Here is a 17,734-nt window from a genome sequence, read left to right as displayed (position 1 = left end):
CTCTCTAGCGCCTCGCTTTTTCAAAAGCGGTAGCCGTTATGTGCCAAGAAGCTATGACAACATGTCTTCCAATAGCACATCATCGAGTTTAACTATACATGTTCTACTGTTATGCTGCCTAATGATTTACACAACCAAGCAATACAAAAAAGCTTGTAATTTAGACCGTAACTTTGACTTACCTGTCGAGAAGAAAGCAGGCACCCCTTTCATTAGCTCTTTCCACCTGGGAAAAATCTATCCCGATATTTATTTACATCCCGATAAATTAAATTTTTGCTTTTTGGCGACGAGGATTCCTTCTCCTGCATAACTATGATCCAGCATTATATTGTACCGTGCAGTGCAGCCTTTCAAATGTGGCGGGGGAGTATCAACGCCTCTCATATGGTCTAGCGGTTAGGATTCCTGGTTTTCACCCAGGCGGCCCGCGTTCGATTCCCGGTATGGGAAGACAATTTTTTTTTATATTGCCAACAAAATTCAAGTTATTCAAGTTCATCAATAATCATTTTTAGTTATTCATAGTCTTAGAGGCCTACACGAACTGCAGAAACAAGCAGAAGATATGTAAAAACTCAGTACTGAATCAATTTCACAAATACAATTATATTGAATTCAGAAAATTTCACTGTGGAATATTTACTTTATCTATCATAATTTCAATTTAGTATGTCATCATTTAAATTTTTCATCTCATAATTATGACGCATAGTCATAATTTTAATTTCAACTGTTTAAGTCATAATTTCGACTTTTTGTCATAATTATTACTTAATTCAGAATTACAATCTTTGTCAATTACGCCTTTTTAATGTAATACTTAAAAAGTTTTTTTAAGTCATAATTTGGTAGCACTATTTTGATGGTCCTTTTGAATGTGCTGTTGACTATAGTAGTGTTGCACCTGCATGTCCACTAACTCGCTTGTGAGAGTCAGAGTGTGTAAAGTAAACTCTCATTAGTGTTAGTAGAGTATTAGTGGACTGGTAGGGTTAGGGTTAGAATAAGTTGAGATATAGTTGAGTTACTTATAGTATGATAAGTATGAATGAATGAAACAACAAAAGGCTTCAAACTTCAAAAACACATGATCGAGGGATAGGTAGGGTCAATAGGGCAATCCATAACAATATAGGCTGGAAGGACAACCGGAAGGTCAAGGTCAACCGGAAGCCATCAATCAAATTTTGACATTTGCCATAGCATAATCACTACTGAATACAATACAGAAGTGTTCTACAGACAAAAAGGTGTCAGGGTTTGGGTAGGTGGAAATAGCGAGGACTCAGGTGCAGAGTTGATGGGCTTTTAATGATAATAAAATAAAACAAAACAAAAGAGACAACAAAAACTACCCCGACGGGGAAACCAAGACAGACTTGACTTGAACAACTAGATTTGGCTTATCTTGACAGAACCACACATCAGGGATACACACGTTGAACATAAGACAACGAACCAGCACAGGACTGCAAACACATGGAGAATAAATAGGGAGCAAACAAGGCGAGGGAGGACAGATGGGGCAAATGAATCAATTATCCTATGACAAGATGGGAGGGGCTAGACAATGGACAGGAGAGCACATGGCACAAGGAAACATACATGACAAGCCATGTGCTCACACACCAAACATGTCTTGAACACAAGCACATGGCCAATAAAACAAATCACAGGGCTCTCAAGTTTTGAAGACAGGCAAGAGTGACGCCTCCTCTAATGGGCCTACCCCTTTTCGCCACCTTCTCTGGGCCAGCATCCTCTAACCTGGCCTTTTTAGGGGACTTTCCTCTCAGGGCGAATGAGAGGATGCTTAATTGCTTTTTACCTGACATCTATGAAAGACAGATGCAATGATTAATGCATCCATGGCCAGGATATAATTATAAAATATGACATGATTTTAAAAGTGACCTACAGTGGGGAGAACAAGTATTTGATACACTGCAGATTTTGCAGGTTTTCCCAGTTACAAAGCATGTAGAAGTCTGTAATTTTTATCATAGGTAGGGGAGAGCCGGGACAGCTGAAACACTTGTCAGATTAACGTCGTTTTCTAAGATAAGGTTACAGATAGATTTTTTTATTTTTTTGTGATCAACAACTCACATATGTGTTCTCTTAGTATCATGTGTTATTCGGTACAAATATAGAACGATTTAAGTAAAATACGACTTTGAACAGTAGTTGTGCTTTGTTTCGATTGCAATAGTTGCGCCATTTAATTCGGATTAAACGGCGCAACTATTCATCTAATGCTTATTTTTGTTAACAATACCTGACAAGTAACTTATGTACATATTGTTACAAACATATTTTGTACTTTATTTTAATTTAAAGGTTCATAACCATTTTTGTTCTGTCGCCCAATAAACAATAGGCGATAAGCCTATGCGCATTTTGTAATCTTTCTAATGGGCTATTTTGACAAAGACAGACAAATCCATTTACAATTAATTTTCTTACATTTCTTCCTTGAGTCATATTGAGTGTTTGCTAGTTGAATAGCCTGTTATTATGAAAAAACGAGGTCAACCAGAAGACGATAAATTAAAATTTATTAAAGATTAAAGATTGGACAATTGATGATTATTAAAGAGATAACACGTGTTACGTAATTGAAAATGAATTTGCATTAAAAGAAACACAAGTCTAGGAACAGTGAAAAACTCTGATATTGCACACTTAAGGGTTTATTGCAGTACTAATACACCTGCCGTATTATCATTACAATGGCACATGAAACAATAAATACAACTTGTCAGTAAAAAAAAAGTACCGCACGAAAGAATTCACTTACCGCACTCAAAAACAGCTTTGTGGCTTTAACTCCAAAACGGCTTAACGTAAAGAAGAAATATTTTCGCGGGTATGGTAGGCATTGCGTGCTGTATGTGTTAACGAAATTTGACGTACATGACGTGAGTGGTTTACAAGGAAATCTCAGTGTTTCATCCGTCTCGCGTTTCAATCGTCCCGGCTCTCCCCTACTCTTCAACTGTGAGAGACGGAATCTAAAACAAAAATCCATAAAATCACATTGTATGATTTTTAAATAATTAATTTGCATTTTATTGCATGATATAAGTATTTGATACATCAGAAAAGCAGACTTTATATTTGATACAGAAACCTTTGTTTGCAATTACAGAGATCATACGTTTCTTGTAGTTCTTGACCAGGTTTGCACACACTGCAGCAGGATTTTGGCCCACTCCTCCACACAGACCTTCTCCAGACTTCTCCACCTTTAAATGGAAACAGTGGTACGTTGAACACCTTGTTCTGGTGACGCAAGAGTTGAAACTATGGCAGCTGAGAAGGACATTCTTTGTGTTTTTTTGTTTTTTTGAAGAATTTCGGGAGCCTGATCAAATTAGTATAAACACGTGTTTAATACTGCAAAATATGCTCGATGTTACACTGTCCTTGCCGTCCAGAATAAAAGAGAACATCCCAATCGAGTAAAGGGGTTTGTTGAAACTGTGGTTCCTAATTATTGTAATCCAACATTTGCCTCACATTTCAGGATGAAAAGACAAAAATTTCAGGTGAAGGATAATCCACTTCTTACCCCTGAGACTGTTATGATCTACATGACCTTATTATTTTTTATTGTGAGTAGGCCTTATTATCATTATTGCTGATTACTGTTGCTATGCTATATTTCTACTATAAAACTCTTACGACAAACATGTCTTCTAATATCTTCAATTTTGCGTATACCGAGCTGCAGGACACATTTGTAAACGACTTTACTTGGACCCATTATGCGAGCTGTCTCTTTAACACCGTGTGGTTTATTTACATGTTGCTACTGATTGGTTGCTACACATTTTTAACACACACACCAAACAAGAGAAAACGTGCATCTCAAACCCCGTTTCACACCGTTTCCAGAAAACATGTTGTTCAATCCAGAAACCGTAGCAAAACGTTGCGAACCGGTTTGAGCTTGAACGTGCTGAACTGTGTGTGTGAATCCACAAACCTGGAAGAGCTTCTGAAATTATATAAGCAGGCTTTTTTTTTTTAGAAAGGACAATTTAAAAGATAAAAAAGAATAGTAAAGACAATCAATGAATTGTGAATAATTCACTGCTATTGTGAGAATAACACGTAATCTAATCAATAACAGTGTACTCAATCAATAAAAGTAATGAGTAGCCTATTTTAAAACACAATATATAGGCTAGTTAAGGGTATTACACGTATTTTACAGTTTTTTTTAAATTGCTTACTTAGACACTAAAAGTGTTACTTGAGGCCATAAAAACATTCACTCATGTAGATAATCTTCACACCAAGTCTTCTACATTTTCAGCTTTAGACGCAGTGTCAATTGTAAAACAAACTTTTAAGAACAACACAGTTACTGTTTTCACTGCAAGTTTAATATTGTGTAAAATATTGTATTGAATGTCTGTATATTCAGCACTTGCATACTGTAAAAAAGCAGTAGTCCAAATGCAAAACCCCAAAGGTCAAAGAATACAAATTAAAAGCATGTTACATTACACGCAAAACATCTGCAAAATACTTCCCTAAAAAGAGATAATTATCATAGAGACATTTCTTCCTGATCTCAGTAATATGTAAATATCACCGGAGTGAGACTATATGATGTGTAGTGTGGGAGTGGGCCATCGAGAACCGTCCTGTTCTCAAACAGAGACATGAATATCATTACCAGAAACAGTCTCATCACTTTAACATTCGTGTGTTCCCATCATCTGAAAGAATACGTGTTTAGAGTTTTGCACAAAAAAAAAAAGAAAGAGTGCATGAGATTTGCAATAACTGCCTGAACTTTGAACAGAAAGAGTGATTTATTCTGCAAATGTGTTTCAGTGCAGAGAATGGAGTTGAGTGTCTTATAGCAATTGTGAAAAACTGTAACATTAACATGAACTTACAATGATCAGCGCTTCTAAATTAATCTTATTTACTCTTAATCTAATACGTTTAGTAATACATTATTAAAATCAAAAGTTGCATCTGTTAATATTATTTAAACAATTTCTGAAACTACATGCCGGGCTCCACTTTTCTAAACTCTTCACACAAAACCACAAAACACACACACACCATGCAAAACATCACACATCTCTTGCAAAAGTAAACACTTCATTCAAAACTATTTTAACGCTTCTAAAAATGGTGTTTTTGTAACTTTACACACACACACACACACACACACACACACACACACACACACACACACACACACACACACACACACACACACACACACACACACACACACACACACACACACGTGAACAAATACAGTGTGTGTATGGTAATGAACTGAACTGACTTGAGCTGAATAATGACTCTATTGTTTTGTTAGAGATGCTTTACAGCAGAATCTGGATTTGATTTGTTACTATTGTGAAGCTGCTTTGAAATAATCTGTATTGTGTAAAGTGCTTTAGAAATAAAGTTGACTTGACTTGTATGCATATTCAGTGAATATTTACAAAATAAACAGAAATGCAAGGGTGAAAAATGTATTTGTTTCTGAAAACACTGAGTTTTGATTACCAAGTCAATGAATTATGTACAAGTATTTTCACAGATGATCGTTGGCTGTAATCGGGGAATGATTATTTTACATAATGCATTAACTAACATGAATTAACGAGACCTTATTGTAAAGTTTTACCAAATAAACACATTTTAAACAAACACTTATGGACTTTAATTTCAGCCCGGTCTCACCCCAAAACGTCACATACTGACGCGTCTTGACCAAACGGCAATATACGACGAAAAGGGTACCCCTAAAACGTCCATATGAGACGAAGACATAAGCGCACCAGCAGCGCCTCTTAGCGGTACCCTAACGCATACCTAAACCTACCCATAACCCGAATAGTCACATACGGACGTTTTAGGGGTACCCTTTTCGTCGTATATTGCCGTTTGGTCAAGACGCGTCAGTATGTGACGTTTGGGGGTGAGACTGTGTTGTTAATTTGCAAAAGATTAATATGAAAGGCTGGATGTTACAGATGTTTAAACAAAATGTGTTACACTGTTATTTTAGTATAATTTACTAGTTTTTAGTAACATTTAGAATAGTTTTGTTATATTTTCCATTTTAACTTTCTTTCTTTATTCTATTGTGTGTTTTTGTCTCTTTTTTTCAGTTATAGTTTGTTATTTCAGTACATCAAATCAAACTAAATGAAAGAAATGTTGATAGCAGAAATAAAACAAGTTTAAATTTTTCGTATTTTATTTTATTTCAGTTAATGTTTATTTTATTTATTTCAAGTAATGACAATGTTTTTTTTTTTTAGATAACTATAACAACCCTGTTTTGAATCCTGTTATCAGATTTCCCAGAATGCAATGCTTTTATTTCCCGATCCTCAAAATACTCCCATTTAAAGAGATTTCTAACCGAAACTGAAGGAGGGAGTGGCATCAGTCATACAGCAGAACCCAACAAAATCACACCAAAATCAATATACATAATATGTGATTTTACTTGCTTGTATATTCATATTTATATTTGACATGTATTATTATTTTATATGCATTATGTGAATGAGTTTACAGGTGTTTCTTCAAATTTGAACTGGTGGATTTTTAGAAAATAGGCCAAACTTTTTTTTAAATAATGCATGTAATTACATCTAATTACTCTGTTGATCCTTTCCTTATCAAACCCACAAACCCGTCTTACCCGTATCCCGCCTCAATACTAGTAAATGTGTTTTGCAATACATCAACACAATAACTACATTATTTCCTTATTTAAGAATATACCGTAGTAAAGTACACCTGTTATAAAGCGTGACCACTGTGTTAAATCGATTGAGAAAAACTATAAAACACACATTAGATGCAGAGGTTATGTCTCCTCCACAACACAGCAAAACCAACCAAAAAGGTATTTTTTCTTGAGAATATAACTTTCAATTTGTTTCTGATTTCATTTCATCAGCTCACCCCTCCGTATAGTTGTAACACATATAAGCTTTGCATTTAGACGTGATATGTAAACCCCACCCTCCACGCCCATGGAAATTACAATGAAACTGAAGATGAGGTGAGGAACCTGAACTCCAGAGAACAGAAGGTATTCAGAGTCCTATAAAGAGCCTCTTCTGTCTGATCTGAGAGTCGACGGCTGCTGTGCTGATATTGCTGAAGCTGATTTTACAAGACTATACAAAAACAGTGAGTATATGTTTTAAAGTTACCAAAACAAAACTGGGGCTTAATCGGCATTTGAGGTGTGATTATTTTTTTCAAAAGAACTGTAGAGTTGATTTTCAGTGGATTTTCTCTATTAGTTTTGGAATTATAGATTTAAACTTTAATGTTTGACTCTGTTGTTTTATAGATGGGAGCATCAAAACCCCAGGAAAGGTAATTTTGCTCAGACTCCTATGATTAAATCTGTGCACTTCATTATAAGTACGGTATTGCATCACAATTAACGTGGATAATTCTGACAACTTAAAAAAAAAAAAAAATGAAATAGCTGTATAAATTCAACACTGGTCTGTCGTTGCAGTGAAGTGAGAATCGGACACTCTCTGAATAAGAACGAGGAGGAGTTTGTCGCCAGAAGGAGAAAATATGTTCTACAAAGCCTTAAGAAACTTAAGATACCCTGCAGTGAGGTAATATTATACTTTGTTTATCTGCCTGGATATTTATAAATGGTGTTTTAGCTGACGAACATCAATTGTTTGGTCATTTAAAGGGGTGGTTGATTATGATTTCATAAGTTTGTGTGTAATGTTGCTGTTTGAGCATAAACAACATTGCAAATTTACAACGTTCAAAGCAAAGGGAGATATTTGTTTTTAAAGAAATCGCTTTTTAAAGGAACACGCCGACTTTTTGGGACTTTATCTTATTCACCGTATCCCCCAGAGTTAGATAAGTCCACACATACCCTTCTCGTCTCTGTGCGTGCCGTAAAGGCCTCATTATGCGTCAACTCCACGGCGTAGCTACGCCGTCACTCCTACGGCGTCATGGCCGTTTTATGGTTCTGCGTCAGGTTGCGTTGCATCGCGGTGCATTTCACCGCCAGAACGCTAGGGGGGTGTGTGGTTCGGGAATCTCTTTGCTAGTTTGTTTTGGTTCCGTGCGCCGCAGCTCTGCTATGATGTATAATCTGACCAATCACAGCCCTTGCGTTCTGCGTCGCCTCGACGCGTAGTTACAATTTTTTGGAGGTGCACGTCAAGCTACGGCGAAGCACTGCTACGGTGGAGTGATTTGCTCGCAGCGCCTGAGAAGCCCCGTGGTGAGGAGCAAAGAGTTCGCTCAGAGTTGGAGCAAATCACTCCGCAGAACTAGCAGTGCTTCGCCTTCTGAGAATATAGTTCCCAGTGTGTGTACGGTTACAAGATGGTTGTGTTTCTCATGTGACCTTGTTATTTGTACACACTGTGACTATACAAATCACAACATGTAAATAGGAAAATGTTGGCGTTATTTTGTCACTTATTGGGAGCAGTATGCTAGCTGGAGCCGTTTACCTCCAGTCTTTGTGCTAAGCTAGGCTAGCGGTGGGTGCGTCAGACAGAGTTACGGCACGCACGGAGATGAGAAGGGTATGCATGGTGTGTTCTTTTAAAGGGATACTCCACTTTTTTTGGAAATAGGCTCATTTTACAACTCCCCCAGAGTTAAACAGAAGAGTTTTATCATTTTGGAATCCATTCAGCCGATCTCCGGGTCTGGGGGTACCACTTTTAGCATAGCTTAGCATAATGAATTGAACCGGACTAGACCATTAGCATCTCTCTCAAAAAAATTAACAAAGAGTTTCGATATTTTTCCTATTTAAAACTTAAAACTTAAAACTCTTCTGTAGTTACATTGTGTACTAAAACCGACGGAAAATGAAAAGTTGCGATTTTCTAGGCTGATATGGCTAGGAACTATACTCTCATTCCTGCGTAATAATCAAGAAACTTTACTGCCGATGTAACTACAGAAGAGTCAAGTTTTAAATAGGAAAAATATCTAAACTCTTTGTTCATTTTTTTGAGAGAGATGCTAATGGTCCAGTCCGGTTCAATTCATTATGCTAAGCTATGCTAAAAGTGGTACCCCCAGACCCGGAGATCGGCTGAATGGATTCCAAAATGATAAAACTCAACTGTTTAACTCTGGGGGAGTTGTAAAATGAGCCTATTTCCAAAAAAAGTGGAGTATCCCTTTAAGGACTACAACAAACGGCTGGTAGAGACTACACGACATTCCTCCCGGGTTAGTGACATCACCAACCCTAGAATTTACATAAACCCCGCCCCCTGAAAACGATTTATAGATTATCATTACAGAATATGCTAATCAATGACTAGAAGATAACTACACATCAGCTTCATAAATTCATCAACTAACCATTCAGAAATGTCCTGTTGCTTCTACATGTTGTCTCTTCTTCTTGAGTCTCTCCATCATTGTCTGACTCCGGTTTGAACATAAAAGGCTAAAAGTTTTTGAAATTTTCAGTGCATGTCTGTGTGAGTGCAAGCTGTTGTAGCTCCGCCCCCTGTGCCGGGAGTAGCAGCTCATTTGCATTTAAAGGAACAGACACAAAACTGTGTTTTTGCTCGTCCTCATAAATTGAGAATTTTAACATGCTATATAAAAATATTTGTGTGGTATTTTGAGCTAAAACTTTACATACACACTCTGGGGACATCAGAGACTTATTTTACATCTTGTGAAAAGGGCATTATACCACCCCTTTAAACTGTGTACATTTCAGAACAAAGTGCCAAACATTGCATTACTGGCATCTGGAGGAGCAGAAAGAGCCATGGTGGGTTTGCTGGGATCCCTGGATCAACTCCAGAAAACAGGTCTTCTGGACTGTGTGCTTTATCTGAGCGGAGTCTCTGGATCCACCTGGTACACACACACACACACACACACACACACACACACACACACACACACACACACACACACACACACACACACAGGTTGAATGTCATAAATGAGAGCATATGTTGTTCTTCTGAAGGTGCATGGCCTCCTTATATCAGGAGCCAGACTGGTCCACCAAACTAGAGACTTTGAAAGACAAGATTGTCCGGAGACTCAGCGGTCCTGCAGTCAGCTGGACAGATGCTTTTGCCAAACTGAAGAAATATTACTATGAGAAAGACATATTCAGCTTGACTGACGTCTGGGCAGTGATGTTCGTCACGACAATTGTGAAAGAGGTCTGTAACTATTCATAATACAACACTCAGTGATGTATGATCTTAATGAGGTGCTCACATTCAGTCTTAAAAAGTGCTATTTTTAGTATTGATATTAGTGTTTATAATGGCCAAGGAACCTGAAGCACAGGGGAAACAATACTGTAACATTCTGATTACTGCAAATCTACATGCAGTGTGGTCCAAAAGTCTGAGACCATATTGAAAATCTGAAGTTTTTTTCACTTGAGCTTGTTTGTGACTGCATAAATTGTCCCAGGCCTCTCCTACACCAACATAATAAATAACAGCTGCAGAAATATATTTTTTTCTCTTCAGATAGACGAACACACACTCTCAGATCAGTGGGACCAGAAGAGTAAAGACCCGTTTCCCATCTACACAGTGATCGACAAGCACAGCAAACAGAACAAAGATGCAGGTCTGTGTGTGTGAGTGTGTGAGTGTGTGTGTGTGTGTGTATGTGTGTGTGTGTGTGTGTGTGTGTGTGTGTGTGTAAGACAGACAGAGTTAATGTGTTTGTGTCAGCTGTTATATGGACGTGTTTCTGTCTGCAGACCCCTGGTTTGAGTTCACTCCATATGAAGCCGGTTATTCCCTCACTGGAGCGTTTGTGGAAACATCCAACTTTGGCAGCAAGTTTGAAAATGGCCGTAAGATCAAGAACCAGCCTGAGATGGACATGCTGTACCTGCAAGGTAACAAACTCTGTTTTAAAGGAGAGTTTATTCACATTTATAATATCAACTAGCATTCTCCAGATTCTCCTTTATACATTGACCTGAATTAGAGAATTGTCTAAAATGAATCATTAGTATCTGGGATTGATCTGGCGATTAGGTATTTCAAATCTAAATATTACAATTAGAATTGTTGAAAAATCATTTAAAAAGCAATTTCACCAACACACTGAGGTGCCGTTTTTCAACATAAACCTTATCATTTTTGCATGACAGTTTTATGCATCAGCTACGTTTACATGGACACCTTTTGGTTCAATTGGAATGAAATCAATACGATTGATGAATCGAACACGGTGTTTACATGAATGATAATAAATAAAGTAATCGGGTTGTTACGTACTGCTCCGAGACATGGGTGAAGATCCAAATGCAGTGACAAACAGAAAATCCAAACCACGAAGACAAAAAAACAGAAATGACTCAAATAAATATTTATAAAAATTATACATTTTTTCTTTATTGTAACTTTTACACATAAATGTGTTTTCTGCAGCTCTGTGTGGCAGCACTTTAGCTGATGAAGATGAGGAAAAGAAGTTACTCTTGGAACGAATAAAAGGTGCAACTTCATTTGTTCTGAAGATTCAGTTCTGTTTAAAGATGAAACTTAATTCCATTTGATTTCCCCCCCACAGGGTTCTTAAAACATGAACCACTAATCGAAAAGGAGATGGTTGAGGAAATGGGGAAAGGTAAAGCATTACAGCTTTTATTTATTGATAAGTAGATCTTTATTTTGTGTCTAATGGTCTGTTCATGAATACCTGAGGAGTAAAAATGTAAACCCTTTAAAGTACCCATGAAATCATTTTAAGTCTTTTGGCTTATAGTATGAATATGTTACATACTTTAGACTGTTAGAAACTTTAGAAACTGTTAGACCAAGCTCCAAAACAATGACAATTCGCATTTAAAGATATTACCTTAATCTTTCAACACTTAGGGCCCTATCTTGCACCCAGCGCAGTTGACTTTGTACAGCGACGCATGTATCATTCCTATTTCTCACCCGCGCACAGCGGACTTTTCCCTCCACAGATGCACGTCGGTAAACTAGGGAATGAACTTGCGCTCCCGGGGGCGGTTCAGGGAAAAGAGGAGGCGTGTTCCGGCGCAAACGTTCTCTGGTGCTATTTTGCAGTTTCAGAAAACAATTCCTCCACTGACCAGGAGAAACCTCATCTAAAGTCAGTGGCACGTTATTCAGAGGCTATTTTAAGGGCGCATGCTTGGCCATAATCAATGTAGCGTGTGCACAACACACACGCTTTGCTTCTCTACTCTACACAGACGCAGCAGTTCTCATTTTTGCAAACCATACATAATTACAAGGAAAAATATTCCACACGAGGGAAATCATTATAGTGTCCATGAAGATGTGAAAAAATAGGCATAAATCTAGCTTACACATTTACCCAAATTATCATACGCCTGTTTAACTGAAGCTAATCTGGGTGTGTTTCTCCATCCCCAATGTCACTTCTCTGTGTGTTACGGCCCTGACGGGAACGTCGGTCTCCTCGGCTGTGAACCGCTCCTGCAAATCCGCCGTTATAATATCAATCCGCCATGGAACAAGCGCGCCTGCTCTTAAAGGGAATGTGAGATGTCGCTCTGATTGGTTTATTTCACGTTACGCCCAAACCACACCTATGAGTAATGAAGCGACTTCAGACCAACACATTTTAGATTTGTATCGGGCGCAAGAGTCATTTATCCCGCCGGTATAATAGCAACAGCGCCCGAGATCCGCCCACAAAGTTACTTGCTTTTCGCGTTTGATACTTGCATTTCAGATTGTTAAAATAGGGCTCTTAGTCTCTCACTTCTGCCAATATGGATTAATTATTTTGATGACCTCACACTGCACAATCCAATCAAATGCTCTCTAGAATCTGAAGCTCTGCCCCCTACATTATAAACCGATGCTGAAGCTGCGGCTGAAATCGGTCACTTGTTCACACATTTGCTATTGTCTACATGGTGAATGGCACATAGGAGATAGGTAATGATTTAGACAGTGTAAATATGCTTTCCATTGGGGTGAATGAAGTCTGGTTTCATGTTAGTGTCACACGAACCACCGCAGCTCCGGTCCAGAGACACGATAGCACAGAGCGGATCATGTGCACTTGCATTTAAAACATTTTGCACTGATCATGTTTGTTTGCTGTGTGTTTCTTCAGAAAATACAAACTCCCCTCCCATAGACAAAAGTCACCAGGTGCTCATGGATCTCGTGGACATGAATCTCTCTGTTTTGAACGGCAAAGATCCGTCTGCTCACGATAAATCCATCAGAACAAAGCTGAACGGTAAGATTTTCCAAAAGTGTGCTAGAAAAGTTAATTGATGAAACGATAATATGCAAAAACATCAATTTGGCCAACAAAAAACACTATCACAAGATACACAAACCTGCATCAGATTAAAAGAACTCAATCATGTTCTCCTCTTTTCACAGAGATCTCTGAAGGCAAACATCAGCTGAGTTTTCAAAAGAAAAAACTAAATCTCACTGATAAAGAAGCTGTAAAACAGTATATGAAACAATACACTGTGGATTTGTTTGATGGTTTGAGTCATTTCTGGCCTTTTGGTAGGTTGAACTTTCTTTACAATGTGTTGATTTGTATAATGTACTGAATTTTTGATATTCTAGCCAGATTAATGCATAAACTGAAATGTGTTGTTTTCATAAATCTTCCGATTAGCTTCAACTAATCCGGTTTTAACAGACTGATGCCACAGAAGAACCTTTAGACATCCAATGATGTACTTTAAAGATTAAACTATAACTAAACATCAAAAACCTTTTCTCTGAAGAACCATATAGTCAACTAAAAACATATACAGAATATAAAACCATATCAGAACCATTTACTGAATTTAAGAACCACCGTATTTGTTTTACAGATCTTTGGGCGAGTATTTTTGGATGCATGAAACATTGGATCTGGGGCAGTAAATATGACTTTCTTTACAACATGAAAGGTGAGAACAGAAACTCATAGACAGATGCTAACTGGAAATTCATTGTGAATAATATAATAATGCTGTGATCCCTCAGATAAAGCAGTGCCCTCCGCTCTTCTGAAAAGTGAGACGAGAGACTATATAGACGCTGGACTGTTGCTCAACTCGCCCTATTTCTCAGTGCTGAGAGAAGAGAGAGACATCGACCTCATCATTTCACTGGATTTCAGTGAAAGTGGACCTTTCAAGGTATTTTACGCACAGAGAATTCACTCATAGTTCATTTAAAGGAAAAGATCCCCTAGAAATCATCGTTTACTCCCTCTCATATAGTTCCAAACCCCTGACTTGTTTCCTCTGTACACAACAGAAGTTTTTTTTTGTTTTTTGAAAGGGACCTATTATAAAATCCACTTTTACATGGTGTTTGAACATAAATGTGTTGGCAGTGTGCGGACACAAACAACTAGTATAATGGTAAAAATCCATCCACTTTTTATTTTTTAATCCCCATAAATCATAAGCAGTGTCTCAGAATAAGCTGTTTGCTGTTTCTGTGCAATGTGATGTCACATGCTTAGGCCCCACCCACTACTGGTGATGGACTCCACCCTATTAGCATAGACTCCGCCCTGAGTGAGCAATAGGCCCTGCCCACGACTGGTGATGGACTCCACCCTATTAGCATAGACTCCACCCTGAGTGAGCAATAGGCCCTGCCCACGACTGGTGATGGACTCCATCCTATTAGCATAGACTCCACCCTGAGTGAGCAATAGGCCCTGCCCACGACTGGTGATGGACTCCGCCCTATTAGCATAGACTCCGCCCTGAGTGAGCAATAGGCCCTGCCCACGACTGGAGATGGACTCCATCCTATTAGCATAGACTCCACCCTGAGTGAGCAATAGGCCCTGCCCACGACTGGTGCTGGACTCGCCCTATTAGCATAGACTCCGCCCTGAGTGAGCAATAGGCCCTGCCCACGACTGGTGATGGACTCCACCCTATTAGCATAGACTCCGCCCTGAGTGAGCAATAGGCCCTGCCCACGACTGGTGCTGGACTCGCCCTATTAGCATAGACTCCGCCCTGAGTGAGCAATAGGCCCTGCCCACGACTGGTGATGGACTCCATCCTATTAGCATAGACTCCGCCCTGAGTGAGCAATAGGCCCTGCCCACGACTGGTGATGGACTCCATCCTATTAGCATAGACTCCGCCCTGAGTGAGCAATAGGCCCTGCCCACGACTGGTGATGGACTCCATCCTATTAGCATAGACTCCGCCCTGAGTGAGCAATAGGCCCTGCCCACTACTGGTAATGGACTCTGCCCTATTAGCATAGACTCCGCCCTGAGTGAGCAATAGGCCCTGCCCACTACTGGTGATGGACTCCATCCTATTAGCATAGACTCCGCCCTGAGTGAGCAATAGGCCCTGCCCACTACTGGTAATGGACTCTGCCCTATTAGCATAGACTCCGCCCTGAGTGAGCAATAGGCCCTGCCCACTACTGGTGATGGACTCGCCCTATTAGCATAGACTCCGCCCTGAGTGAGCAATAGGCCCTGCCCACGACTGGTGATGGACTCCATCCTATTAGCATAGACTCCGCCCTGAGTGAGCAATAGGCCCTGCCCACTACTGGTAATGGACTCTGCCCTATTAGCATAGACTCCGCCCTGAGTGAGCAATAGGCCCTGTCCACGACTGGTGATGGACTCGCCCTATTAGCATAGACTCTGCCCTGAGTGAGCCATAGGCCCTGCCCATAACTGGTGACTGACTCCGCCCTATTAGCATAGACTCCGCCCTGAGTGAGCTGTACTGTGAGGGATTTTCTGTTTTTCTTTTGTTTGATTCATATTAACAGCATATATCACAATAGGTACTGTATATTACACTGCTTTAATACACAGATCTAATATATCAAATAAAATAATATATAATAATAATAATATAAATAATACAAGGTTATGTCAAAAACACACAGAGTTCACAAACAGTTTAAGTGCAATAAGACATGAAAGAGAACTTTGATTAATACTCACGAGAACTGTATAATCAAAACCAAACAGATGTTTTGGTTTTTTGCAGAGTATCCAAGGCATGAGCTGTAGAGGCTCCGCCCTCTTCAAAGTGAGGAGCTCATTTGCATTTAAAGATACATGTACAAATACAGCATGTTTTTCCTTCCACTCAAAAATCAGCATTTACAACATGGTAAAATAAATTATCTTTGGGGTATTTTGAGCTGAAACTTCAGACACATTCTAAGGGACACCTGACACTTCTATTACATCTTGTAAAAAGGGGCATAATAAATCACCTTGAAAATAATCTTGCTACTTTTTTCCCCTCATGACATTTCATAGTGACCACCAGAGTTCACACTAACCTAATTTTTAAAAATAAGTGCATTGGTTTTCATCTAACCATATTTATAACAGTCTGTCCAGCCCTTTTAATCAAACAATAATGTGCTGCTTTTCTACCACAGACAGTGACGAAAGCTGCTGAGACGTGCGGGAAACTAAACATCCCTTTCCCTGAGGTCAACGTTCCCAATGGACACTCAGAGAAACCGAAGGACTTCTATGTGTTCAAAGGCCAAAACGCTCCAACCGTGATCCACATCCCTCTCTTTAATGAGGTCAACTGTGGAGGCAAGTTATGATCTTACAATGTCCTGAATAAAACTGAAATATCAACTGTGTTCTGATAAGTGTGTTAATGTTTCTTCAGATAAAATTGAGGAATGGAGGAACAAATATAAGACCTTTCAAGGTTCTTACAGCGCTGAGATGATCACTGATCTGATGGAGGTCGCTGGAAAAAACATCACAAACAACAAAGACAAACTGCTGGAGGAGATTCGTCTGGCCATTAAAATGCACAAATAATGAATGATAAATATCAGAGGTGTGCAGCGTTCTGAAACTAGGCGGCAAAGTCCTCACTGTTTGTTTTAATGCAGCTGATCCGTATAATGCCATAACACCGACTGAATTACAACTATGATTGTTGATTAAAATATTGTATTACTTTGATTCTGTTCCAATTAATTTATTAATAAATCGTTGTCTTAAAATAATGGTTTTGTCCTGGTCATTTGATATCAAAAAGCACAGATGCTCATTATTATGAAACTGATAGTTGTGGTCCTGGATGCTGATTGGACAATCCAGAGTTCAAGTGTACAAACTCATAACCCTTTATAATTAACCTTTTTTTCTAGTATTTTAGACATACAGTGTTTGGTGTGGCCTCTCTCTCTCTCTCTCTCTCTCTCTCTCTCTCTCTCTCTCTCTCTCTCTCTCTCTCTCTCTCTCTCTCTCTCTCTCTCTCTCTCTCACACACACACAGAGAATCCCTCTCTTTCGAAGAATCTTCTCACAATGACAGCTGTTATAGACAAGAATCTGATCTAAAGGAAAATTTGAGCAGGTTTCAAATACTCCCCCCATCTGCCATTGGTTAAATAAACCGGTAGCCCCACCCCAAACTCACCCCATTGGCTGAATCAATGATGTCATGTCCCAGTCAGACATACACCACAAAATACAATTTTTTCAACTGCTTACTCACAATATCCTTACTTGTCACACAATTTCTGAAACCTGACACTCAAACACCAGAACTACACTGCAAATCTGCAAAACCAAACACTAATTCTCGGCCTTCGACTCAGTTTTAATTTCATAAAACAATTTTTGCAAACCACAACACACAATTCTCTATGTAACACACAAAAATCTAACAGGACGTATCTTGATTTCCTTTTTCAAACACAAC

The 17,734-nt window shown here is 38.9% G+C and overlaps 2 protein-coding genes across 2 annotated transcripts; both read left to right on the top strand.

Moving 5' to 3' along the window:
• Positions 1-7,363: 7,363 nt before the first annotated feature.
• LOC307159175 (cytosolic phospholipase A2 gamma-like) lies at positions 7,364-11,581 on the top strand (the record flags this gene model as incomplete). The annotated part of the gene is made up of 7 exons (XM_079872388.1): positions 7,364-7,389; positions 7,538-7,646; positions 9,758-9,900; positions 10,016-10,217; positions 10,536-10,638; positions 10,775-10,915; positions 11,454-11,581. 7 exons carry the CDS (start codon positions 7,364-7,366, stop codon positions 11,579-11,581), a joined length of 852 nt encoding a protein of 283 aa, XP_079728514.1.
• Positions 11,582-11,618: 37 nt separating this feature from the next.
• LOC307159173 (cytosolic phospholipase A2 gamma-like) lies at positions 11,619-16,842 on the top strand (the record flags this gene model as incomplete). Its single annotated transcript, XM_079872385.1, has 7 exons — positions 11,619-11,652; positions 13,147-13,275; positions 13,425-13,559; positions 13,877-13,954; positions 14,031-14,185; positions 16,440-16,605; positions 16,685-16,842. Exons 1-7 carry the CDS (start codon positions 11,631-11,633, stop codon positions 16,840-16,842), a joined length of 843 nt encoding a protein of 280 aa, XP_079728511.1. The 5' UTR covers positions 11,619-11,630.
• Positions 16,843-17,734: the final 892 nt, after the last annotated feature.

The sequence above is a fragment of the Squalius cephalus genome (assembly GCF_949319135.1).
Source record: "Squalius cephalus genome assembly, chromosome: 5".
In the NCBI taxonomy this organism is placed as follows: Eukaryota; Metazoa; Chordata; class Actinopteri; order Cypriniformes; family Leuciscidae; genus Squalius; species Squalius cephalus.
The sequence above is the reverse complement of the archived record's forward strand: the minus strand, read 5'-3'. Positions and strand labels throughout refer to the sequence as shown.